This window comes from Erythrolamprus reginae, chromosome 1 (genome assembly GCF_031021105.1).
Source record: "Erythrolamprus reginae isolate rEryReg1 chromosome 1, rEryReg1.hap1, whole genome shotgun sequence".
In the NCBI taxonomy this organism is placed as follows: domain Eukaryota; kingdom Metazoa; phylum Chordata; class Lepidosauria; order Squamata; family Dipsadidae; genus Erythrolamprus; species Erythrolamprus reginae.
The window spans coordinates 395,111,588-395,137,230 of record NC_091950.1 but is presented as its reverse complement, the minus strand read 5'-3'; the positions used below and the strand labels follow the sequence as shown (position 1 = coordinate 395,137,230).

Genomic DNA, 25,643 nt, shown 5'->3' with positions numbered 1-25,643 from the left:
GGGACTGAAGGCAGCTAGACCTTGCTATAGAGTAGCATTACTGGCTAAACCAGGCTTAAACTCATAAGTATGAAAGGTTGTGGCATTTTAAAATGATAAACAGATCATCATTTACATAATGTAAACCAAAACTAAAAACCATGAATCGCATTACAGATGTACATACAGTAAAATGATGTTTTATGGGGGAGGGCCTTCTCTGTGGCTGCTCTGTCTCTTTGGAATCAGCTACTTTCTCAGATCTGCCCCCACCCTACTGGCCTTCCAAAAAGCTGTGAAGATCTAGCTTTTCCAGCAGGCATGGGGTCATTGATCAGAGAGCTCAGTGTTTTTCAACCAGTGTGCCGTGAGACATGGTCAGGTGTGCCGCGAAGCTCAGAGAGAGAAAGAAAGGGAGAGAGAGAGCAAGAAAGAGAGCAGGAAAGCAAGAGAGAGAGAAAGAAAGCAAGAGAGAGAAAGAGCGAGAGAGAGAGACAAAGAGAACAAGAGAGAGAGAAAGAAAGCGAGAGAGAAAGAGAACAAGAAAAAGAAAGCAAGAGAGAAAGAGAGAGAGCAAGAGAGAGAAAGAAAGCAAGAGAGAGAAAGAGGGAGGGAAGGAGAGAGAGAAAGACATACAGGGAGGGAGGGAGGGAGAGAGAAAGAGAGCAAAAAAGAGAGGAAGGAAGAGAAAGAAAGGGATGGAGAGAGAGAGAGAGAAAGAGGGAGGGAGAGAGAAATAGAGCGAAAGGGAGGAAGAGAGAGATAATTTTTTTGTCCAAACTTTTTTTAGCCCCCCCCCCCCCCCCCCGCGCTCAATATGCCCCAGGGTTTCGTAAATGTAAAAAATGTGCCGTGGCTCAAGAAAGATTGAAAATCACTGAGATAGCTCACCATCAGGATCCAACCAATGCATGGGTTATTTTTTACTGTTTTACTGTTTTAATTGTTAATTGCTGGCTTTAAATTGTTCTAAATTGTTTTGGGGTTTTTTATATTATATTTTATGTGTATTTGGTTATAAGACACAGAGAGTCCTTTGGAGTAGGGTGGTATAAGTCTAAATAGGTAGGTGGATGGATGGATGGATGGATGGATGGAAGGATGGAAGGATGGATAGATAGATAGATAGATAGATAGATAGATAGATAGATAGATAGATAGATAGATAGATAATAATCTAAACATTAAAAAAACAAAAAAAACAATCCAATGTGCAGGAGTATACAGGAGTCACCGCAACCTTGTCTCAAAGACATGATGGAACAAACATTTGGAAAAGCAGGAGATAAAAGAGCATTTGAACACCTGGGGAGGGATGCTATTATGAGGAGGGTCAGCAATTGAAAACAAATGATCTTATAGATTACAACATCCAATTGAACAAATACAAGAAAAGCCCCAATTGATTAGGTAATACCTTATTGGGTTCCTGTCAGAAAATAGGAAAATTAATTCCCCAAGCCTGTAATGGAATCTGACTTTTCATAGTACTGATTACTGTAGCCTGCAATCACAATTCTACAAATTTCCCTCCCCATCTACATCTTTGCAGTGTTTTTGCTATCTACAAAATAAATAAACCAGAGGAAAAACACATGTGCAAATTGTTACTAACATTATTGCTGCAATGCAACAAATTAGTTATAGTTTATCCAATAAAACCCAATCTTACAAGGTACCGTTATGCAGATGTAGCCATTATCTGACTTTTCAAACTAGTGCTCTTTATATACTGTATTTAAAAATTAATTTCAAATATACATAATCCAGGAGTTAAACACTTTATTCTTTGTTCTTTTCTAATTCCAGCCCAAAACAAATGGACATGAAATGACCTTCAGAACTATAGGCTATCAGACCAAAATTCACATCATACAGTGGAACCCCGACATAAGAGCTGCTCTACTTAAGAGCAACTCGAGATAAGAGCTGGGAGGGGAGAGATATTTTTGTTCTACTTACAAGCCCAAATTCGAGATACAAGCGCCAAGGAGCTGTCTCCTGAAGCCAAACGCTAACTTCCTCGTTTGGCTTCAGGAGACAGCTGCGAAGCGGCGCGCGTGTTTTAAAAGGTTGCAGCCGGCCTGGGGGGCTCGGGGGGGTGCTTGCAGCTTTCTTTCTTGCTCTTTTTCTTTCTCTCTTTTACCTTCCCTTCTATTTCTTCTTTTCTTTCTCCTTCCCACCTTCTTCCCTCCCTCCCTCCCTCCCTTCACTCATTCCTCTCTTACTCTCCCCTTTCATAAGTTTCCTTCCTTCCTTCCTCTGTTCCTGTCCCTTCCCTTTCTTTCTTTCTTGCTCTTTTTCTTTCTCTCTTTTACCTTCCCTTCCTCTATTTCTTCTTTTCTTTCTCCTTCCCACCTTCTTCCCTCCCTTCACTCATTCCTCTCTTACTCTCCCCTTTCATAAGTTTCCTTGCTTCCTTCCTCTGTTCCTGTCCCTTCCCCTTTTCTTTCTTTCTTTCTTGCTCTTTTTCTTTCTCTCTTTTACCTTCCCTTCCTCTATTTCTTCTTTTCTTTCTCCTTCCCACCTTCTTCCCTCTCTCCCTTCACTCATTCCTCTCTTACTCTCCCCTTTCATAAGTTTCCTTGCTTCCTTCCTCTGTTCCTGTCCCTTCCCCCTTTCTTTCTTTCTTTCTTTCTTTCTTTCTTGCTCTTTTTCTTTCTCTCTTTTACCTTCCCTTCCTCTATTTCTTCTTTTCTTTCTCCTTCCCACCTTCTTCCCTCCCTCCCTCCCTTCACTCATTCCTCTCTTACTCTCCCCTTTCATAAGTTTCCTTGCTTCCTTCCTCTGTTCCTGTCCCTTCCCTCTTTTCTTCCTTCCTTCCCACCCTCCGTCCATTCATTCACCCATTCCTCTCTTGATCGCTTAAAGCCGGTCCCTGGTGCAAAAAGGGTTGGGGACCTCTGTCCTACAGGATTGGGTGGCAGAGAAGTTGAACATATGTAAATTTAAAAGTTTAAGAAAGTTTACAAGTTAAGTGAAAGAAACTTCATTATTCATTTATATGTACATGTACATTTCTTCATTAAAAACATGTCTTTCTGCATAATTTAGACTAACTTTGTGAGTTTTTTGAGGGCTGGAACCAATTAAAATTATTTACATTAATTCCTATGGGGAAAAGTCGTTCGAGATAAGAGCTGCTCGACTTAAGAGCCCAGGTCCGGAACGAATTAAACTCGTATCTCAAGGTACCACTGTACTACAAAAAGATACATTACTTCCAAAATGCATATACAGTGATACCTCATCTTACGAACTTAATTGGTTCCAGGACGAGGTTTGTAAGGTGAAAATTTGTAAGACGAAACAATGTTTCCCATAGGAATCAATGGAAAAAGTGATTAATGCGTGGAAGCCCAAAACTCACTCCTTTTGCCAGCTGAAGCGCCCATTTTTGCGCTGTTGGGATTCCCCTGAGGCTCCCCTCCATGGGAAACCCCACCTCCGGACTTCCATGTTTTTGTGATGCTGCAGGGGAATTCCAGCAGCACAAAAATGGGTGCTTTGCTGGCAACGGAAGTCCAGAGGTGGGGTTTCCCAGCGAGGGGAGCCTCAGCGAAATTGCAGCATCGCAAAAACATGGAAGTCCTCGAAACCCCACCTCCGGACTCCCCACCTCCGGACTGCTGCGATTTCGCTGAGGCTCCCCTCGCTGGGAAACCCTACCTCCAGACTTCCGTTGCCAGCAAAGCGCCCGTTTTTGCACTGTTGGAATTCCCCTGCAGCATCGCAAAAACACGGAAGTCCAGAGGTGGTGTTTCCCATGGAGGGGAGCCTCAGGGGAATCCCAGCAGTGCAGAAACGGGCGCTTCACTGGCAACAGAAGTCCGGAGGCAGGGCATCCCAGTGGCGGCAGCTTGGGTTTGTAAGGTGAAAATAGTTTGGAAGAAGAGGCAAAAAAATCTTAAACCCTGGGTTTGTATCTCGAAAAGTTTGTATGACAAGGGGTTTGTAAGAAGAGGTATCACTGTATATGGAGTCAGTGTTTGGCTTTAAAACTTGCTTCTCTGACACTGAAGGAACAATTACAGAAGATCTAAGCATGTGCAGAGCGTTTTCTCCGTAGCAACAGCTGGGTTGTCCATTTCTGTATTTATAATACCAGCTCAGGAAACAATATCCAAGGACAGAAATAGGTAGGATACAAGGGAAACAGTGATGGTGGTTACAGCTACATATTCTGCTTCCTTCTAAGCCAGCGGTTCTTAACCTTCCTAATGGCGCAACCTTTTAATACAGTTCCTCATGTTGTACTGACCCTCAACCATATAATAATAAAATTATCAAACTCAGGGAAGGGTCCTAACTTACGTTGCTGCCGATTCGCTTCCTCCTGCGCTGCGTGGCCACGGCTCATGGGCGCACATGTGCTTTTCACGCGCACACATGCGCGGTGCTTAATTTTTAAAAATGAAACAAAAAAGCTGAAAACAAGATGGTGATGAAAAAATGTGTTTTCTGATGGTCTTAGCCGACCCCTGTGAAAGGGTTGTTCAACCCCCAAAGGGGTCACGGCCCACAGGTTGAGAACTGCTGTTCTAAAGGAAGAAACACCTCTTCAGTGCCTTTCGTGTTGAGAGCCAGGTAAAATCAAAAGAGCATTTGAAGAGTCGAGGTGGCGCACTGGGTAGAGAGCAGCACTGCAGGCCAGTAAAGCTGACTGCTAGATCCTCAGATCAGCGGTTCAAATCTCATCACTGGCTCAAGGTTGACTCAGCCTTCCATCCTTCCGAGGTGGGTAAAATAAGGACCAGGATTGTGGGGGCAATAGGCTGGCTCTGTTCAAAAGTGCTATTTCTAGCATGTTGTAAGCCGCCCTGAGTCTAAGGAGAAGGGCGGCATTAAAAAATCGGATAGATCAATAGATAGATAGATAGATAGATAGATAGATAGATGGATGGATGGATGGATGGATGGATGGATGGATGGATGGATGGATGGATGGATGGATGGATGGATGGATGGATGGATGGATGGATAGATAGATAGATAGATAGATAGATAGATAGATAGATAGATAGATAGATAGATAGATAGATAGATAGATTTGAGGCAGCAAAACAAGTGAAATGGACTGTTGACCATTGTATTGCAAGCAGCAGATGACAGAAGCTCTAAGTCAGTGATGGTGAACCTTTTTTTCCCTCAGGTGTCAAAAGAGCGTGGGCGCATGCGCGAGTGACCACACCCATAATTCAATGCTTGGAGAGGGCAAAAACAGTTTCGCCCAGTCCCCCAGAGGCTTGTGTTTCACCCTCCCAGGCTCCAAAGGCTTCCCTGGAAGTGGGGGGGAAGGGTAAAAACGCTTCCCCCATCCTCCTGGAGGCTCTCTGGAAATCAAAATCGCCCTCCCTGAGCCTCTGTGCAAGCCAAAAATCAGCTGGCTGGCACACACATACATATTGGAGCTGAGCTAGCACAATGGCTCATGTGCCAGCAGATATGGCTCAGCATACCACCTGTGGCACCCATGCCCTAAGTTCAGCATCACTGCTCTAGGTAATCTTTTATTGATTGATTGATTGATTGATTGATTGATTGATTGATTAATGGATTGCATTGGATTGGATTGGATTTGTATCCTGCCCCTCTCCTAAGAGTTGGAGCTGCTCACAACAGGAATACAAAATACATATCCAATGATTAAAAAAGCAAAACAGTTAAAAACCCTTGATTAAAAGCACCCAAATAAACCATACACAAATGAGCCAGGGTGGCGCAGCAGGTAGAGTGCTGTACTGCAGGCCACTGAAGCTGACTGTAGATCTGAAGGTCAGCGGTTCAAATCTCATCACCGGCTCAAGGTTGACTCAGCCTTCCATCCTTCCAAGGTGGGTAAAATGAGGACCCAGATTGTGGGGGCAATATGCTAGCTCTGTTAAAAAGTGCTATTGCTAACATGTTGTAAGCCGCCCTGAGTCTAAGGAGAAGGGCGGCATAAAAATCAAATAAATCAAATAAATAAATAAGGGGAATCAATTTCCCCATGCCTGGCGACAAAGGTGGGTTTTTAGGAGTTTGCAAAAGGCAAGGAGGGTGGGGGCAGTCCTGATCTCCGGGGGGAGTTGATTCCAGAGGGCTGGGGCCACCACAGAGAAGGCTCTTCCCCTGGGTCCCGTCAGATGGCATTGTTTTGTCGACGGGACCTGGAAAAGGCCAACTCTGTGGGACCTAATCGGTCGCTGGGATTCGTGCAGCAGAAGGCGGTCCCAAAGGTATTCTAGTCCGATGCCATGAACTATCTAGGCTCAGGGACTATAGAGGCCATTAATGATGGGATGCCATTCTGATCACAGTCACAGAAAATGCACGAGAGAATTCCCAGATGGCCAGGTCAGCTCTGAATCCATTCTTTTCTGCCTAAGAGCATCCAGTGAAATTGTGATGAGTCCCATAAGGGTGAAATAAAACTTCACCCAACAGCAACATTCCTAGAACGCCATAAAACCAGTCTAGAGCCAAAATAAGCCAAGGGAATATGATTAGCTCTCCTGAAGTTAACGCTAGTTCTGAGCAGGCATCCAAACCAGTCTGATCTTTCTCCTCCTTGTGCAGAAAGTTTAACTCCAGCTGTTTCCAAGTGTGAAGGATCATCGCACATCACGGTGAGATTAAAATGCTGCAGTTAAGCTCCAACCAACTTGGGACTCGCTCACGAGACCCTCATAGATTTACAGGAACAAAATACGCATCCCTCAAAAATCCTTACTTCATATCCCATTGCAGCTGTCAGCCTTCAGTGCCACTTGGCGTAACATACACCAGGACTATTCCCCAGAAAAGCCATTAATCACATTGATAGAAATGGAGAGGATGTTTATTGCACTTGATGGCAGTTCAAGGGAGCTCCAGCTGCCAGGGCTCTTTTTCTCTTCTCCCCAAGGCCAGGAATGGGGCCTAGCTCCTTAGGATGACATCACTGTTAAATAGTCACAACATCCACCGTAGCTCCAAGCCACAGCCACCTGAATAATACACAGCGCAGAGAGAGTGCACTTGAGCTCAAAAAATCCACACACCAGATTCTGGCTGGAGGCTGCACGAAGGAGGAAGACGTCCTAGCCAAGGAGATAAACAATGGAAGTCAGACTTTAGACTGGTTGTTCAGCCAGATTTTAGTCTGTTGACTAAAAGAAACCTTGAGAGCATAGTTCCCTCTAAGCTGAGCAGTGAGCAATCGCTCACTTAAAAATCATCATCAACTCAGAGTTTTCCAAACCTGCCCAGAAGCCGAGAGGAAAAGAGTGAGAGGGAAGGAGAGAGAGAGGAAGAGAGGAAGAGAGAGAAACAGATAGAAAAAAGAGAGGAAGGAAAAGAGAAAGAAAAAGAATGGGAGTAAGGAAGAGAGAAAGAAAATCAAAATCTAGTTTGAAACTTGCTCAACTATTTAAGTGGCATTTTGATATTGAGAGTTGCCCTATTATGAGCTCACTGTTATAAACACACAGTACAGTATTTTATTTTGAAATTCTCTGAGGCAAAACAGGGTGGGCTTTTTATTTGTTTGTTTGTTTATTTGTTTGTTGTTTGTTTATTTATTTATTATTTCTGTGCCGCCCAGTCCCGAAGGGACTGCTGCTCAGACACTATACTTTTCCGCCCACCCCCCAAAAAAATTAGAGGGAACACTGCTTGAGAGACAACTTTGTGAAGAAGGACAGAGACCTGGACGCCATTCCATTTATTGGCACGATGTTGGAGGCTCTGGGCCATTAAGAGCATAAGGGAAACGCGTCAGTAATGGTACCTTCATCACTTCCCAGGCGGTCCAGGTCACTGCCAACCACGTGTCTGGGTTTATGCAATACGCTCAATATTAACATTGATTAAAAAGACTGTTTGAATAACATGCTGAGTGCATTATATCTTAACACGAGGGTGATTATATATCAATGATACTATAGGATTATTATATCTGGGTTGCAAAAGTCAGAATGACTATTAGATGTCAGCAGGGACTCCAAGATCACACTGCTCCATCCATTAGTCATAGGAATTCTGGCAACCTTGATATGGTAGAACCACAGTACTAAAACAAGGACTAAGAGGACCAAAGGGAAGCCTGCCTCTCCCATTTCATTTGTTTGAGGTTGTTATTTGTTCCTCCCAGTTTCATTCATTCATTCATTCATTCATTCATTCATTCATTCATTCATTTTGTCCAATACACAATGAGGGTTTTAGTGGGTATATGCCTTCCATCCCCTGTCCTATTGCTCTCCTATATCTCCTATACCTTTCTTATATTCCTATATCTCTTCTTCTATTCTTTCATTGATATGTTCTATCACTATATCTTCTTTTCTATTCTTTCTTAGATATATTTTACTATGAGTATCTCCTCTAAAACCTTCATCATGTATTTTACTATTTGTATACTATGTGAGTCTGCGGAGAAGGGCGGCATACAAATCTAATAAATAATAATAATAATAATACAGGAATAGAAGAAAGGTATAGGAGATATAGGAGAGCAATAGGACAGGGGACGGAAGGCACTCTAGTGCACTTGTACTCGCCCCTTACTGACCTCTTAGGAATCTGGATAGGTCAGCCATAGATAATCTAAGGGTAAATTGTTGAGGGTTTGGGGATGACACTATGGAGTCCGGTAATGAGTTCCACGCTTCGACAACTCGGTTACGGAAGTCATATTTTTTACAGTCAAGTTTGGAGCGGTTAACGTTAAGCTTAAATCTGTTGTGTGCTCTTGTGTTGTTGTGGTTGAAGCTGAAGTAGTCGCCGACAGGCAAGAAGAAATATAACTGGAATTTTGGGTGCTCGGAACTTAGTTGTTTGTTTGTAGAGATTTCATTACCCAATTAGATAACTTTCTTAGTAGAAGTATAAATGATATAGTATTAATAATAGTGTTGACCAGTGATGAGCTCCTTCGGGTACGGTCAGGAACGCAGTATCGGGAGCAAAATTTGGAGCTCCACCCCAGAGCACCCAATTTGCACTGAAAGATGTTGAAACAAAATGCATAAGCCACGCCCACAGTGTGGTAGCAAAAATTTTGGTAGCCCATCACTAGTGTTGACTATCTTCTCACTTTTTAGTTTATAGCTTGCTTTTTTGTGCACACAACACATTTTTTTTGGTAAATTTTGTTTTTTTTTCAAATATAACCAAAAAAAAAAAAAGACATACACGAAACATATACAGTACATACAACATTTGGGAAACGAAAGTTTCCCCACTTTTTTTGTGTGTGTGTTCGATCAGAGAATTTTGCTTCTTTCACATAATATTGGTTCTTTAATTCTTTTATTTGACATGTTGCTTTGCTTGAATTTTTATTTAATTCTTCGCTGTCGTAAAATTTTGCCCATATTTTATAATAATCTGAATCTTCCTTTCCCTCTAATTTTTTGGATAACCTGTCCATTTCCGCACAGTCCAATATTTTTTTAATTACTATATTTTCTTCTGGTGCTTTATCTATTTTCCATTGTTGGGCATATGCTATCCTGGCAGCTGTTAATATGTGTATAACTAAGTATCTTACCTCTTTTTCAATTTTTTTTGTTAAAAATACCCAATAAATATAATTCTGGTTTGTGAAAAAAAGCACACAACACATTTTAATCTATATTGTAAAATTGTATCCTTAATACAATTAAATGTAATTTTAATTAAATAAAATTTAATTAATTAAATAAAATTAAATAAAGATCAATACAGTATTTGTTGAAACCAATTCAACTAACAATTATGAGTTTGATGGGGGGGGAGAAGAGTCTTGGCATTTTCCAGCACTATGAACTCGTTATCCAGCTTTATTCTCTTTAGATTCTTCATAGAACAAGATAGTCAAATGGTGAACTTAGGAAAGTTACATTTGGGCATTCAAACTGAAGATATTTTTTTTCTCCTGGTGACTACCTGGATAGAAGTGGGTTTGGGGTTTTTTTAAAATACCCTTGGAAGTAGTATTGGGCACTCCTTAATTTTATTGACACTTCAAACAATACTGGTTATTGCATTTGTGAGTTAGTAATGGATAGCTTGAGACATCAATAAATATTCATGGCTGAAGCTTATTCCAGATCAGAGCTGGGCTGCAAAAATCCAGATCTCTTAGAGCCATGATGGTGAACCCAAGGCATGGGTGCCACACGTGGCACGGGTGCCACAGATGGCACACGGAGCCACATCTGAGGGTACACAAGGCACTGCTAGAGAAACAGAGAAATTTAGGAAATCCACAAAACTACTTTGCTGGCCATTCCGGAAATGTGCATTGACTGTTCCCATAGCTCATTATTATTATTATTATTATTATTATTATTATTATTATTATTATTAATTAGATTTGTATGCCACCCCTCTCCGCAGACTCAGGGTGGCTCACAGCAGTGATAAAACAGTATACAATGGCAAATCTAATATTAAGTCTAAAATAACGATTTTACATTAAAAACCTAAAGAAAACCTTATATAAAAACATACACACAAACATTCCATACATAAAACTACATAGGCAAGGGGAGATGTCTCAGTTCCCCCGTGCCTGACGCCAGAGGTGGGTTTTAAGAAGTTTACGAAAGGCAAGAAGGGTGGGGGCAGTCCTGATCTCCGGGGGGAGCTGGTTCCAGAGGGTCGGGGCCGCCACAGAGAAGGTTCTTCCCCTGGGTCCCGCCAAACGACATTGTTTAGTTGACGGGACCCGGAGAAGGCCAACTCTGTGGGACCTAACCGGCTGCTGGGATTCGTGCGGCAGAAGGCAGTCTCGCAGATATTCTGGCCCAATGCCATGAAGGGCTTTATAGGTCATAACCAACACTTTGAATTGTGACCGGAAACCGATCAGCAACCAATGCAGACTGCGGAGTGTTGGTGTAACATGGGCATACCTAGGGAAGCCCACGATTGCTCTCGCAGCTGCATTCATGTCCAAATTAAAAGAATAAAATAAAAAAATGTTACATGTGGGGAGTCAAAACCCCTTGAAACGTGGCTTTGTCAAACACATCAGCTTTACTGAGCAGAAATTAGCAAAGATAACCTAATGCATGACTAACCTTCAGAATTCAAGCACCACAAAATAGGATGAAGGCCACCAACTGATAAGGTTTTTCAAAAACATTATTTAGGGAAAGAAAGGGATCAAGTCGCCATTACTAACAAGAGAGCTACCTGGAACCTGCTCTCCAGAGAGCATACAGAATCTGGTTAATGAATGAACTCTACTGCTAAGGTAGGTAATCAATTGATCTGGTAAAAGGTGACATATAAAAACTGCCAAAGACTATATGTATGGGTAGTCAAACACAGTAGAGCCAAGAGGGGTTGTTGTTTTCTGATGAAATTTTTAGATAAGCCTTGCGAGTTGACTCAACAGCAGGGATCTTGTTACTATATATTCTCATGGTCTGGTGCTTAAATCCTGCTTATTCTCATTTGGTAGAGAATGGTGCATATGTGGCATAGGTACAAATAAGGCTGATAACGTTCTCTACTATGCATGGAATGTCTGGTGAAAATTCTTTTAGCTGTTTCCTTTTCTTGTACCTATAATTAATTTTTCTTGTTTTTCTTTTTTATTCTTTCTTGCTTATTTGCTTCAGCGTTGCTCAGCCTGAAAAGAAACAGCTTGATAGGTCTGTCTCAAAGGTGCTGTTTCAAAAAGCAAATGGACTTTTTTCCCCTCTTGAAGACATTTGAGCCAACCAGAACTGAAGCTTCTTGGATGAAAAGCGAAACATCTTCAAGGAGAGGTCCAGTTACCTTTGGAAAAAGTTCCTTTGGGAAAACCATGAACGGGATAACTGGAAATATCCACAGACAGACAGGTCTCTCTCTTTGCCCTATTTCTGTAACATTTGGCTTCATAAAGGTTTTCCAAAGGCTCGTCTGCCATAGCTATTTCCAGCTACAGTGGTACCTCTACTTACAAACTTCAGTTGTTCCGTGACCAGGTTCTTAAGTAGAAAAGTTTGTAAGAAAAAGCAATTTTTCCCATAGGAATCAATGTAAAAGAAAATAATGTGTGGGATTGGGGAAACCACAGGGAGGGTGGAGGCCCTGTTTCCTCCCAGGAGATTCCTAGAGAGGCCCCATGGAGGCTTCTCCCCGCCTTTTCTGGCTCTGTTTCCTCCCAGGAGATTATTATTATTATTATTTATTAGATTTGTATGCCGCCCCTCTCCGCAGACTCAGGGCGGCTCACAACAATAGTAAACAGTGTACAATGAACACATTTAATATTTTAAAAATATCTAAAAACCCATTATTTTAAAACATACAACACAAGCATACCATACATAAAACTATATAAGCCTGGGGGAGATGTCTCAATTCCCCCATGCCTGACGGCAGAGGTGGGTTTTAAGGAATTTAGGAAAGGCAAGGAGGGTGGGGGCAATCCTAATCTCCAGGAAGAGCTGGTTCCAGAGGATCAGGGCCGCCACAAAGAAGGCTCTTCCCCTGGGTCCCGCCAGATGACATTGTTTAGTCGACGGGAACTGGAGAAGGCCAACTCTGTAGGACCTAACTGGTCGCTGGGATTCGTGCGGATTCCTAGAGAGGCCCCACAGAGACTTCTCCCTACCTTTTCCAGCCCTGTTTCCTCCTAGGAGATTCCTAGAGAGGCCCCAGAGAGGCTTCTCCCCGCCTTTTCTGGTTACAGTTTCAGAGGCTCGGTTTTGTAAGTGGGAAATGGTTCTTGAGAAGAGGCAAAAAAATCTTGAACACCCGGTTATTATCTAGAAAAGTTCGCAAGTAGAGGCGTTTGTAGGTAGAGGTACCACTGTATTTGGGAATGTTGGCGGCAGGGGTCAATTGCTCCTGGTTCTCCTGTTCCTAGCCGGTTGTGAAGGGAGCATGAGACTCCACCCACCCACCCGGACACCGCAGTTTGTGTTCTTTTTTTACCTTCTGTGCATGCACAGAATGCTTTGTGCATGCGCAGAGGGTGAAATAACTCAAATGGCAGCATCTGGGCAGGTGGATGGAGCCTTTTACTCTTTTTGCCACTGCTCTCCGATGACCGATAGGCGCAAGCGAACCGGAGCATTTCACCCTGGTTGGAGGAATATATTGCGATTGTGAGAGTAGAGGCATAGGAATATGAATGTTGCCAGAAAGAGAATTAGTGAGTCCTAAAGGGAAAGATGAAGAGTGCTCTGCTCTCAAGTTCGAAAGTTTCCAGTTTGAGAAATGTCCTTGGTAGAGGATGGACGCAGGACACCATGTCCCAAACCAACACCCAATTTTCTATTTAAAGACTAAGTAAGTGACTGATAGTTTATGCTTCAAGTACAGAGCTGTTTCCAGTTATTAGGTCTGCCATCGTCAGCCCAAACTTAGAAAATAAACTCATAGGATCCCACCAAAATTCACAGAGTTTTAGGAGGCAGCAGGCTGCAACATCAAAATCTGATTAGGACAATGATGGCGAAGCTATGGCACAGGTGCCATAAGTAGCACCCAGAGCCATATCTGCTGGCACGCTACCAGTTGCCCTAGCTCAACTCCAACGTGCATGTCTGTGCCGGCCAGCTGATTTTTGGCTCACACGAAGGCCCTGGGAGGGCATTTTTGGCTTCCAAAAAGCCTCCGGTGGGATTGGAGAGGGTGTTTTTGCCCTCCCCCAGCTCCAGGGAAGCCTTTGGAGCCTGGGGAGGGTGAAACATGAGCCTATTGGGCCGATCAGAAGTTGGGAAACAGGTCATTTTCGGCCTCCAGAGGGGCTTCGGAGGGCGGGGGAAGCTGTTTTCGCCCTTCCCAGGCATTGAATTATGGGTATGGGTACTCACACACGCGCAACAGCGCGCGCCCATTCTCTTTCGGCACCCAAGGAGAAAAAGATTCGCCATCTCTGGATTAGGATCTGAACAGTATATACAGTACTGTATATGTTGTGTCCTGGATTACATAGAAACATAGAAGACTGACGGCAGAAAAAGACCTCATGATCCATCTAGTCTGCCCTTATACTATTTTCTGTATTTTATCTTAGGATGGATATATGTTTATCCCAGGCATGTTTAAATTCAGTTACTGTGGATTTATCTACCAGGTCTGCTGGACGTTTGTTCCAAGGATCTACTACTCTTTCAGTAAAATAATATGTTCTCATGTTGCTTTTGATCTTTCCCCCAACTAACTTCAGATTGTGTCCCCTTGTTCTTGTGTTCACTTTCCTATTAAAAACACTTCCCTCCTGGACCCTTTAGCATGTTTAAATGTTTCGATCATGTCCCCCCTTTTCCTTCTGTCCTCCAGACCAGCGTTTCCCAACCGGTGTGCCGCGGCACAGTAGTGTGCCGCGAGACACGGTCAGGTGTGCCGCAGGAATCTCCAGGTGGGCGGGGCACTGCCAGTGCCGGACCGCCAGTGCCTCCGACCTGGAGCTTCCACTCGCAGCCCGATGCAGCTGTTTCCGGCTGGGCCCCAAAGAAGGAAGGCGGGAAAAAGGAGGCAGGGGCGGGGAGGTCCGGCAGTAGGAGTAAAGGGAGCCGCGGCCGCCCCTGCCTCCCCACGGTGCCTCTGGCCAAACGCGCCCCTGGCTTCTCTGCCCTGCCCCATTGCCCGCCCGATCCGCCCACTCTCCTCCTCCTCCGCCGCCGCCTCCTGTCTTGGGGCGTGATCCGCCCCCTCTCCTTCGCTGCCGGAGAGAGAATGGAAGGCGCCGTTGTCTTCGCCTCCGCCCGCCGGCTCCCCTCGCCCTCCCAGACGTCCTCAGCGCCCGGCCACGCGCCGCCTCCCGTTAGCCCAGCCGACCTTTCCCTGCTGCCATTTTCTCTTCATGGCGCAAAGCCACACAGTCCCGGACTCCCGGATCGCTCGCTTCTCCGGTCAGCAAAGCCATCTGCCCAGGAAAGCGCCGCGCTCGCTGGCCGGAAAAGCGAGCGATCCGGGAGTCCGGGACTGTGTGGCTTTGCGCCATGAAGAGAAAACGGCAGCAGGGAAAGGTCAGCCGGGCTAACAGGAGGCGGCGCGTGGCCGGGCGCTGGGAACGTCTGGGAGGGCGAGGAGGCTGATGGCTGCTGTTGCCTCTTAGCTGCAGAGCCGGCGGGCGGAGGCGAAGACAACGGCGCCCTCCATTCTCTCTCCAGCTCTCTCTCTCTCTTTCTTTTTCTCTCTGTTGCCGGCATGGTGAACGAGAGAGAAAGAGAGAGAGAGAAAAAGGAGGGGAGAGAGAATGAGAGAGAAAGAAAGCAAGAGAAAGAGAGGGAAAGAAAGCAAGAGAGAGAAAGAGAGGGGGGAAGGAGGGAGAGGGAAAGACATGGAGGGAGAGAAGGAGGGAGAGAGAAAGAGCAAAAAAGAGGAAGAAAGAAAGAGGGATGGAGAGAGAGAAAGAAGGGAAGGAAGAGAGAGAAGGAGGGAGGGAGAAATAGAGTGAAATGGAGGAAGAGATTTTTTTTTTGTCCAAACTTTTCTTTAGCCCCGCCCCCCGCCCCCCCTTCAGTGTTCCCCAGAATTTTGAAAATATTAATAATGTGCTGCGGCTCAAAAAAGGTTGGGAAACACTGCTCCAGACTATACAGATTGAGTTCATTAAGTCTTTCCTGATACGTTTTATGCTTAAGACCTTCCACCATTCTTGTAGCCCGTCTTTGGACCCGTTCAATTTTGTCAATATCTTTTTGTAGGTGAGGTCTCCAGAACTGAACACAGTATTCCAAATGTGGTCTCACCAGCGCTCTATATAGCGGGATCACAATCTCCCTCTTCCTGCTTGTTATACCTCTAGCTATGCAGCCAAGCATCCTACTTGCTTTCCCTACCGCCCGACCACACTGTTCACCCATTTTGAGACTGTCAGAAATCACTACCGCTAAATCCTTCTCTTCTGAAGTTTTTGCTAACACAGAACTGCCAATACAATACTCAGATTGAAGATTCCTTTTCCCCAAGTGCATTATTTTACATTTGGAAACATTAAACTGCAGTTTAAAATTACATTTTAAAAAGAGGGAGAGAAATTACTTAGAGCATACGTGGAGTGTCTTTTTCCTATCATAATCACGATCTCCGATTCACCCTCCAGCATTTCGCTGAGAAAATTATTTGCAAGGCAAATCTATGCAAAGAGACATCTTTGCTGTGTTTATACAGTACAGTATAGCAAACTTAACCAGGTCATTAGAAGACCTAATGGCTGCATTTATATAATGTATAAAATCTTGGTAAATGTTTTCATAGTTTAGTGTGTAGTGCAAATGGAGATATTTGGGATAATTTATGGCTGAAAAATATATTACAGACCTCCCCTCCCCAATGAGCTCTTTTAAAAAGTGGGTTGGGTGTACTGTACAAACACAGTCCAGTATGTGGTAAGTTACCCTCAGGCTGATAGGTGTGGACAAAGCACTCCAGCAGACAATATTTTTCCATTTTTGAAAAGAGGTATGTAGGAGACGTAATGGTGCAAGACTCTTGTTCCTTTCAGACAGCTCTTAAAGTAGAGGTAAACAATCTAAGGCAGGGGTCCCCAACCACCGGGCCGTGGACCAGTACCGGGCCGCGGGGCATGTTGCACCGGTCCGTGGAGTCAGCAGCTGCCGGCCCTCATGCCGCCACCCCCTCCCTCCAGCGCTTCGCCTCCCGCCGGGCAAGAGGCCTTGGGAGGCAGGTTCTGCCGGCCACAGGACGATGGATGGGACAGAGGGGCGGGAAGGACCGAGAGGCTCAAGCCTCTTTTGGCTTCTGCCGCGGGGCGCTTTTGCGTTTTTGGCTGGGGGGAGGCAGGAGGGCCAGCCTGACCCCCTCTCTCCAGCGCTTAGCTCCCGCTGGGCAAGAGGGCTTGGGAGGCAGGTTCTGCCGGCCACAGGACGATGGCGGGAAAGAGGGGCGGGGAGGACCAGCACCCCCATGCTTAATCCCGCCCCCAACCACACCCCTTTCCACCCCCACTGGGCCATAGAAAAATTGTCTTGCTGAAACTGGTCCCTGGTGGAAAAAACGTTGGGGACCACTGATCTAAGATATAAGACTGAATGTTATTTTTGGCACCAGAAGTACCTTCCCACTGTTCTCTAGGAACTGTAGAGCAATTCACAAAACACGTGGAAAATGGTATCTAAAATGTTATAGACTTATCTTACTTTAAAAGGAAACTGAACCTCGGTCACCAGGGAAAGGAGGAGGAGAAAATTGTTTCCCTTTCCACTTAACCCCCTTACCACAAAAATCTGTTGTAGCCTTTGCCCCTTCAAAGCAAGTGAAGGGTAATTCCAACAATTACCTATCCTGGTTTTAAGTCTCCTGGTTGGATTTTAGAAGAAGCAAACTAGGGAAGAGAATTGATGCTTTTTAACTTTAATGCTGAAGAAGACTTCTGAGAATACCACCCACAACCAAACAACTCAAACCAATGTCTGGAGGACAGAAGGAAAAGGGGGGACATGATCGAAACATTTAAATATGTTAAAGGGTGAAATAAGGTCCAGGAAGGAAGTGTTTTTAATAGGAAAGTGAACACAAGAACAAGGGGACACAATCTGAAATTAGTTGGGGGAAAGATCAAAAGCAACATGAGAAAATATTATTTTACTGAAAGAGTAGTAGATCCTTGGAACAAACTTCCAGCAGACGTGGTAGATAAATCCACAGTAACTGATTTTAAACATGCCTGGGATAAACATATATCCATCCTAAGATAAAATACAGAAAATAGTATAAGGGCAGACTAGATGGATCAGGAGGTCTTTTTCTGCCGTCAGACTTCTATGTTTCTATGTTTCTATGTATCATCAAGAAAAACAACCTGAACATCTCACTCAAGGCACAAATGACTCAAATGATCCTACTTTGGACATCTCTCTCTCTCTCTAGAAAAGGTTCTAATGCTTGGAAATAGAAGATGATGAATGGAGGAAGATGGTTGGATTCAATAACAGTGGCAATGAGTGCACTGTTGGAAGATTTATTTATTTTATTATTTATTTATTTATTTTATCCAATACACAATGAGGGTTTTAGTGGGTATACACATAGTAAAATACATGATGAAGGTTATAGAGGAGATGCTCATAGTAAAATATATCTAAGAAAGAATAGAAGAGAAGACATAGGAATAGAACATATCAATGAAAGAATAGAAGAAGAGATATAGGAATAAAAGAAAGGTATAGGAGATATAGGGGAGCAATAGGACGGGACAGAAGGCACTCTAGTGCATTTGTACTCGCCCCTTACTGACCTCTTAGGAATCTGGATAGGTCAACCGTGGATAATCTAAGGGTAAAGTGTTGGGGGTTTGGGGATGACACTATGGAGTGCGGTAATGAGTTCTACGCTTTGAGAACTCAGCTACTGAAGTCATATTTTTTACAGTCAAGTTTGGATCTAGAAACAGGGCCCTCCCGAGCTCCATTTTTGCTGGCAGAGGGTTTCAGGAGGCCATCACAGCCAAAAATGGAGCTTGGGAGCCCGTTTTTGCTGGTAGAGTGCTGAGGCCACCACAGGCACCCCCACAACATGAGTGATGTCAAGCTGGCTACACTCACCCTGGCCACGTCCACCCCGAGCCCTCTAGGTCAAACATAACTGATGAACATAACTCCATGAAATGGAGTTTGACACCGCTGACCTAGAAGAATAGATTGGAGCAGTGTTTCCCAACCTTGGGAACTTGAAGATATTTGGACTTCAACTCCCAGAATTCCCCAGCCAGCAAATGCTGGCTGGAGAATTCTAGGAGTTGAAGTCCAAATATCTTCAAGTTCCCAAGGTTGGGAAACACTGGATTAGAGACTGTATGTCATGGAGAAAATCTGTCCATGTAGGCACTAGGAGTTGAGAAAAAACTTGATAGTGCATAATCAAATCATCAAAGCTAGCTCAGATGCACAGGGACTGATTATGCTTTTTGAGTGGAAGACTTTCTGGTAGTCTTCAGTCATTCTATGGATGAACAGTACAAGAAGTCACATTTTTGTTTTCCACTTTGTCTTTGAAGAGCATCATAAAATAATCTAGGTGTAATTTCCCCCCCCCCCTCTGTAGAACCTACTGAATTTAGTTACAAAGTTAATCCATTCTCTAACTTCACACAAAGCCCTAAACTGGTACTTTTGGACAAAATTATTAAGCTTCAAAAATAGCCAAGGTGAACACAAAGCAATTTTAACCTACTGGGCAACTAGAGCATCCATAGGGCGTTTCACAGACTTGGTGTGGTGCAAAAAACAACCAATTTGCAGTCTGAACATTTGAGAGAAAGGAACTTGTCTGAAGTACCTATTGAGATGGAAAAAGGAATCCCCTTTGTGAAGTACAATAGGCCAAATCTACATAGGACAGATGTCTGCATAACTGCTTTACCTCAAATATATGGAAAAAATGAGGCAGTGGCTCCAGTCAGATGGAGACGTCCAGGGGGATTGTGGGAGAAAAAGAAGAAAGCCATGATTCACCCAACCACGGAGGAATCAAGATTTGGAGCCAGTCTCAAAGGTCATGTGTTTTTAGCTCCCTCCTGCAGAAAACACTTTGTCCTCCTGGCACCCTCGGCTCATCTTTAAAAGATTTTAGTGAATGAATCACCACCTTACAAGAGTGTGGCTGAGTTGATACAGCATACCTGGTTAATAAGACATAATTCCAGTCGGCACTTTCATAAATCATATTAGACCCAAACAAATAAAGTACTATAAGTCTGAGTCACACAACCTACTGGATTTTTGCAACACACTGAACCACAAACCTACATCATGAAACAAAGCAGCCTGCTCCAAACAGATTGTATCAGCTAGGATCATCTTATTTCAGAAGGAATCCAGTAGCATCTTTTCAAACTAACACATTTTATTGAAGGCTGAAAAGTTTTGTGATCAGCACAGCCCTCATCAATCCCTTCCTCGTAATATGAACTCATTGGTTCTGAAACCCCAAGCAAATCTGTTTGTTTAGTGGAGGAAAGAGATTTCGTGTCTTATTGTCCATTCTGCTCGTTGAACATCTCTCCTTCAACAGAGGATTTGTTCCATTATTTTTTTTTTACGGAAGGATTGTCTTGAAAAACTTTCCAAGCCGGGAAGATATATTATGATCATGCTTAAGAGCAGTGGTCACCAACCGGGGGTCCGTAGACCACTGGTGGTCCGTGAGAAAATTTGGGTGGTCTGCAGAAAAATTATTTGCACTTTTATATTGCAGTAAAACAGGGATCCCCAAACTTGGCAACTTTAAGACTTGTGGACTTCAACTTCCAGAATTCTCCAGCATGCTGCCTTAAAGATGCCAAATCTAGAATAGAATATTATTATTATTATTATTATTATTATTATTATTATTATTATTATTAATTAGATTTGTATGCCGCCCCTCTCCGTAGACTCGGGGCGGCTAGAATAGAATAGAATAGAATAGAATTCTTTATTGGCCGGGTGTGATTGGACAAATAAAGAATTTGTCTTTGGTGCATATGCTCTCAGTGGACATAATAGAAAATATACATTTGTCAAGAATCATGAGCTACAGCACTTAATGATTGTCATAAGGGTCAAACAAGCAATGAAAAAACAATCAATATTAATAAAAATCTTAAGGATACAAGCAACAAGTTACAGTCATACAGTCATAAGTGGGAGGAAATGGTTGATAGGAATGATGAGAAAAAACTAGTAGTAATAGTAGTGCAGACTTAGTAAATAGTTTCACAGTGTTGAGGGAATTGTTTGTTTAGCAGAATGATGGTGTTTAGGGAAAAACTGTTCTTGTGTCTAGTTGTCTTGGTGTGCAGTGCTCTATAGCTACCTTCTGATGGTAGGAGTTGAAACAGTTTATGTCTAGGATGCGAGGGCTCAGTAAATATTTTCACAGCCCTTTTTCTGATTCGTGCAGTATATAGGTTTAAAGTTGCCAAGTTTGAAGAGCTCTGCACTAAGTACTATTTATCTTTTTTTAAAAAAATCATATTAGCGGTCCATTATGAATTATTATAAATTATAAATCAAATTCATTATAAATTATGAATTTAGTGGCCCCTGAGGTCAGAAAGGTTGGTGACCCCCACTTAAGAAAACATTTATGCCTGTGTCCAAAGTTTAATATTTATTTATTTTTGTCAAGTGCAGTATTTATTTTATTTATTTATTTATTTAATTTTGTCCAATACACAATAATACACAATGAAGGTAGTAGATGGACACCTTCAAGGAAATAAAATTAGAGAAGGAGTAGAAGAGAGTGTATAGCATAGTTCCCTCTAAGCTGAGCAGTGAGCAATCGCTCACTTAAAAATCATCATCAACTCAGAGTTTTCCAAACCTGCCCAGAAGCCGAGAGGGAAAGAGTGAGAGGGAAGGAGAGAGAGAGGAAGAGAGGAAGAGAGAGAAACAGATAGAAAAAAGAGAGGAAGGAAAAAAGAAAAAGAATGGGAGTAAGGAAGAGAGAAAGAAAATCAAAATCTAGTTTGAAACTAGCTCAACTATTTAAGTGGCATTTTGATATTGATAGAGTTGCCCTATTATGAGCTCACTGTTATAGACACAGTATTTATTTATTTATTTATTTATTTATTTATTTATTTATTATTTCTGTGCCGCCCAGTCCCGAAGGGACTGCCGCTCAGACACTATACTTTTCCGCCCACCCCCCAAAAAAATTAGAGTGAACACTGGAGTACAGTATAGGATAAAATATACAAAGATATCAACATGTTTATAAAGGAGATCAGGTCTGTAAATGAAGGAAAGCCTGATCCTGATGCGAAATAAAATCCTGCCTTTATTCGAAAGATAAATCTGCTGGATTCAGAAGGATAACTTCTTTTTTTGGCTTGCAGGCTGACCTGCCCCTTCTAACTTTCCGAAATTCCTAGCCTGGGATCGCCCCGCCTAGCAGCAACCAGGTCTCAAAGCTTTTAGCTCCGTTTCAGTCATGTGCAAGAGAAGTCGAGGGCTCGCAGGGGAGCGCCCCCACCCCTCAAAATCCGGGAGGGGGGGGCATGCAGAAACAAATTACCCCATAAAACCAAAAACCCCGCAGACACAAAAATCCGTCCGTTCCCCACCAAAAAAGGGATTCCCAAGAGAACCAATCCAAAAGGTTTTTAGCCCAGAGGTCTTCAAACTGGTCGACTTTAAAACTCAGCGGACTTCAACTCCCAGAATTCCTGAGCTGGCTTGATTGGCTCAGGGATTCTGGGAGTTGAAGTCCACCAGTCATAGAAGAGCCAACTTTGCCTACCCCCCTGGCCCAGAGGTCTTCAAACTTGGCGACTTTAAGACCGGTGGACTTCAACTCCCAGAATTCTCCAGCCCAGCTTCAACTTCTGGGAGCTGAAGTCCACCGGTTTTTAATTCCCCCCCAAGTTTGAAGACCTCTGGGTTAAGCCCCTGTGACTTCTCCAAGACAACTTCTACCACTCCTGCTCTGGAAGTCCGGTTTAATATTGAAAATCCAGATTGTCGGAGGGGGGGAGATGGCGTGGCATCTTCGCTCAACGCGGAACGTTCCCCTTTTCCGGATTGATTGATTGATTCATTCATTCATTCATTGGGCTTATATGCCTCCCAACTCCCAGAGGACTCCAGCCAAAATACAGGCTAAAAAAAATGCAACAGAATAACTCCCTACAAACAGTAACGAGCATCTTTTTTAAAAAGGCATCAAACTATTTAAAAGTTAAAAAACAACCATGCAGATCTTATTATCTGCGGACCTTCTGGGTGGAGCTGCAAAGGAGAAGTTAAATCGCACAGGGGGGGGGGCTCTTTGTGTGTGTTTTGTGTGTGTGTGAATTGTGCAAACAGGGAAAGGGAGAGGAGGGAAGGGGGCGCTGGAGGTCAGGGGATGAAAGAGCAAAGCCAGAGATCTGACCAAAGCTGGTGGGGGGGCAGAAGTGGCCGAGGGAGAGGAGTGGCATATAAATCCAATCAATCAATTATAGAAACATAGAAGACTGACGGTAGAAAAAGACCTCAGGGTCCATCTAGTCTGCCCTTATACTATTTCCTGTATTTTATCTTAGGATGGATCTATGTTTATCGCAGACATGTTTAAATTCAGTTACTGTGGATTTACCAACCAAGTCTGCTGGAAGTTTGTTCCAAGCATCTACTACTCTTGCAGTAAAATAATATTTTCTCACGTTACTTCTAATCTTTTCCCCAACTAACCTCGGATTGTGCCCCCTACTTCTTGTGTTCACTTTCCTATTAAAAACACTTCCCTCCTGAATCTTATTTAACCCCTTAATATATTTAAATGTTTCGATCATGTCCCCCCTTTCCCTTCTGTCCTCCAGACTCTACAGGTTGAGTTCATGAAATCTTTCCTGATACGTTTTATGCTTAAGACCTTCCACCATTTTTGTAGCCCGTCTTTGGACCTGTTCAAGTTTATCAATACAGTGGTCCCTCGATTTTCGCGGGTTCGAACTTCACGAAACGGCTATACCACGGTTTTTCAAAAATATTAATTTAAAAATATTTTGCGTTTTTCTCCCCCTATACCACAGCTTTTCCTGCCCGATAACGTCATACGTCATTGCCAAACTTTTGTCCGCCTTTAATAAATATTTTTTTAAATACACTTTAATAAATAAACATGGTGAGTAATAATCTAAATGGTTGCTAAGGGAATGAGAAATTTCAGTTTAGGGGTTTAAAGTGTTAAGGGAAGGCTTGTGATACTGTTCATAGCCAAAAATAGTGTATTTACTTCCGCATCTCTACTTCGCGGAAATTCGACTTTCGCGGGCGGTCTCGGAACGCATCCCCCGCAAAAATCGAGGGAACACTGTATATCTTTTTGCAGGTGAGATCTCCAGAACTGGATACAATCAATCAATCAATCAATCAATCAATCAATAAACACCAATAAATAAATAAATACCAACCAATCAATCAATCAATCAAAAAACACCAATCAATCGGTCAATAAACATCAATCAATCAACAAACAAACAAACCGATCGGCTCAACAGCGCGCCAGGGATCTCCCTTCCACGCGGGCGAAGGAGATCCACTTATTTCTGGCCGCAGCCTCTTCTCACGGACGGCGCTTTCCACGCGGCTTACCTGACTCTTGCTGGAAAGGGAGAGCCTAGCGTGGCTGGCAAAGCGGCTGCTGATGCTGTTGTTGCCGCCGCCTGGCTTCGGCGATGCTGCGGACGCCGTCGGCGATCCCGGCTGCTTGGCGCCCGAGACGTCGGGGAGTCCGGCCGCCCGGCTGAGGAGCTCCACCTGCCGGGTCAAATGCTCGACCTGCGTCCGCAGCTGCCGGTTCTCCTGCTGGAGTTCGGCCACCGTGCCGGCCAGCGGGTTGGCCAAGCGCAGCACTTCGGCCACCTGCCGGTCCACGCCGTTCTTGAAGACCTGGATGTCCACGTGGATCTCCTTCACCGCCCCGCGGAGCGTCGCCTCGTAGCGGCCCAGCGCTTCGCACACCGTCTGCGCGTCCTGGCTGTTGAGGTCCGCGATGTCGCTCGACGACGGCCGCGCCGCGCTCACCTCCATGCCGGGGCCCGGCAAAAGGCACCCCCCGCCCCTCTGCTAGTCCCAGAGAAAAAGCCCCCCTTTCCTCGCCCGGACGTTGTAACTCGAGGACCCCCTCAGGACGCGTTGCCCGAAGAACAAAGTCCCGACCGTTATAACTCGAGGATTCCCCTCAGGACGCGACGTCCGCTTTCACACAGCGCTCCAAAGCGCCCTCCGTCTCTTCCTTTCCCGTCTCTCTTTTTTTCTTTTTGCCCGCGCCGACCTCTCTTTTTATAGGCCTGGGCGGAAGGAGCAGGTGGGAGGGTGCAAAAAAAGGAAGGTTTCCAGGGGCTGAGAGAGAGGGGGGGCCGGGCAGGACTCCACCGAGCCAGCGGTGCTTTACCCGGCTATTTCCCTCTGGCCTGCTCAGACCGCCCCTTCGGAGGAGGAGCTGGAGAGGAGGGGAGACCGGGCCGTGGTTTATTTTGAGGCGGGGGGCCGAGCTGGTGGCTGAGGAAGGAGTGGCCGCCCTCGCTCCTTTTTTTTCTGAGGCGCCGCCAAGGAATCAAAAACAATCTGCAGTAAGGCTCCCCCCACCCCACCCCAATGTCTGGCCAGGTCAGGTGAAGACGTTGCCCCTGCCGTTCACAGAATACACCTGGATTCGTCTTTTGGCTGGGGAATTCTGGGAGTTGAAGTCCAGATATCTCCAAGTTGCCAAGGTTGGGAAACACTGTTATAGAAACATAGAAGATTGACCGCAGAAAAAGACCTCATGGTCCATCTAGCCTGCCCTTATATTATTTCCTGTATTTTATCTTAGGATGGATATGTTTATCCCAGACATGTTCAAATTCAGTTACTGTGGATTTATCAACCACATCTGATGGAAGTTTGTTCCAAGCATCTATAACTCTTTCAGTAAAATAATATTTTCTCACGTTACTTCTAACCTTTCCCCCAGCTAACTTCAGGTTGTGTCCCCTTGTTCTTGTGTTCACTTTCCTGTTAAAAACACTTCCCTCCTGAACTTTATTTAACCCTTTAACATATTTAAATGTTTCGATCATGTCCCCCCTTTGCCTTCTGCCCTCCAGACTATACAGATTGAGTTCATTAAGTCTTTCCTGATACGTTTTATGCTTAAGACCTTCCACCATTCTTGTAGTTAGTTCCACCATTATTTATTTATTTAGATTTACAAATAATTTATATTATTTCATATTATTATTTACTGTATATTATCATTACAGTTCACAAAATCATATACCAAAATGTCAA

General features: G+C 44.1%; 1 protein-coding gene across 1 annotated transcript in view; it reads right to left on the bottom strand.

The window, feature by feature from the left end:
• The window catches only part of SMTNL2 (smoothelin like 2), a 45,112-nt gene extending 20,334 nt beyond the window's left edge, over positions 1 to 24,778 (bottom strand). The window contains exon 1 of the mRNA XM_070735008.1: positions 23,964 to 24,778. Within this exon, the coding sequence (XP_070591109.1) occupies positions 23,964 to 24,401 (438 nt within the window). The 5' untranslated portion in view covers positions 24,402 to 24,778. The remainder of the gene's footprint in view (positions 1 to 23,963) is intronic.
• Positions 24,779 to 25,643: the final 865 nt, after the last annotated feature.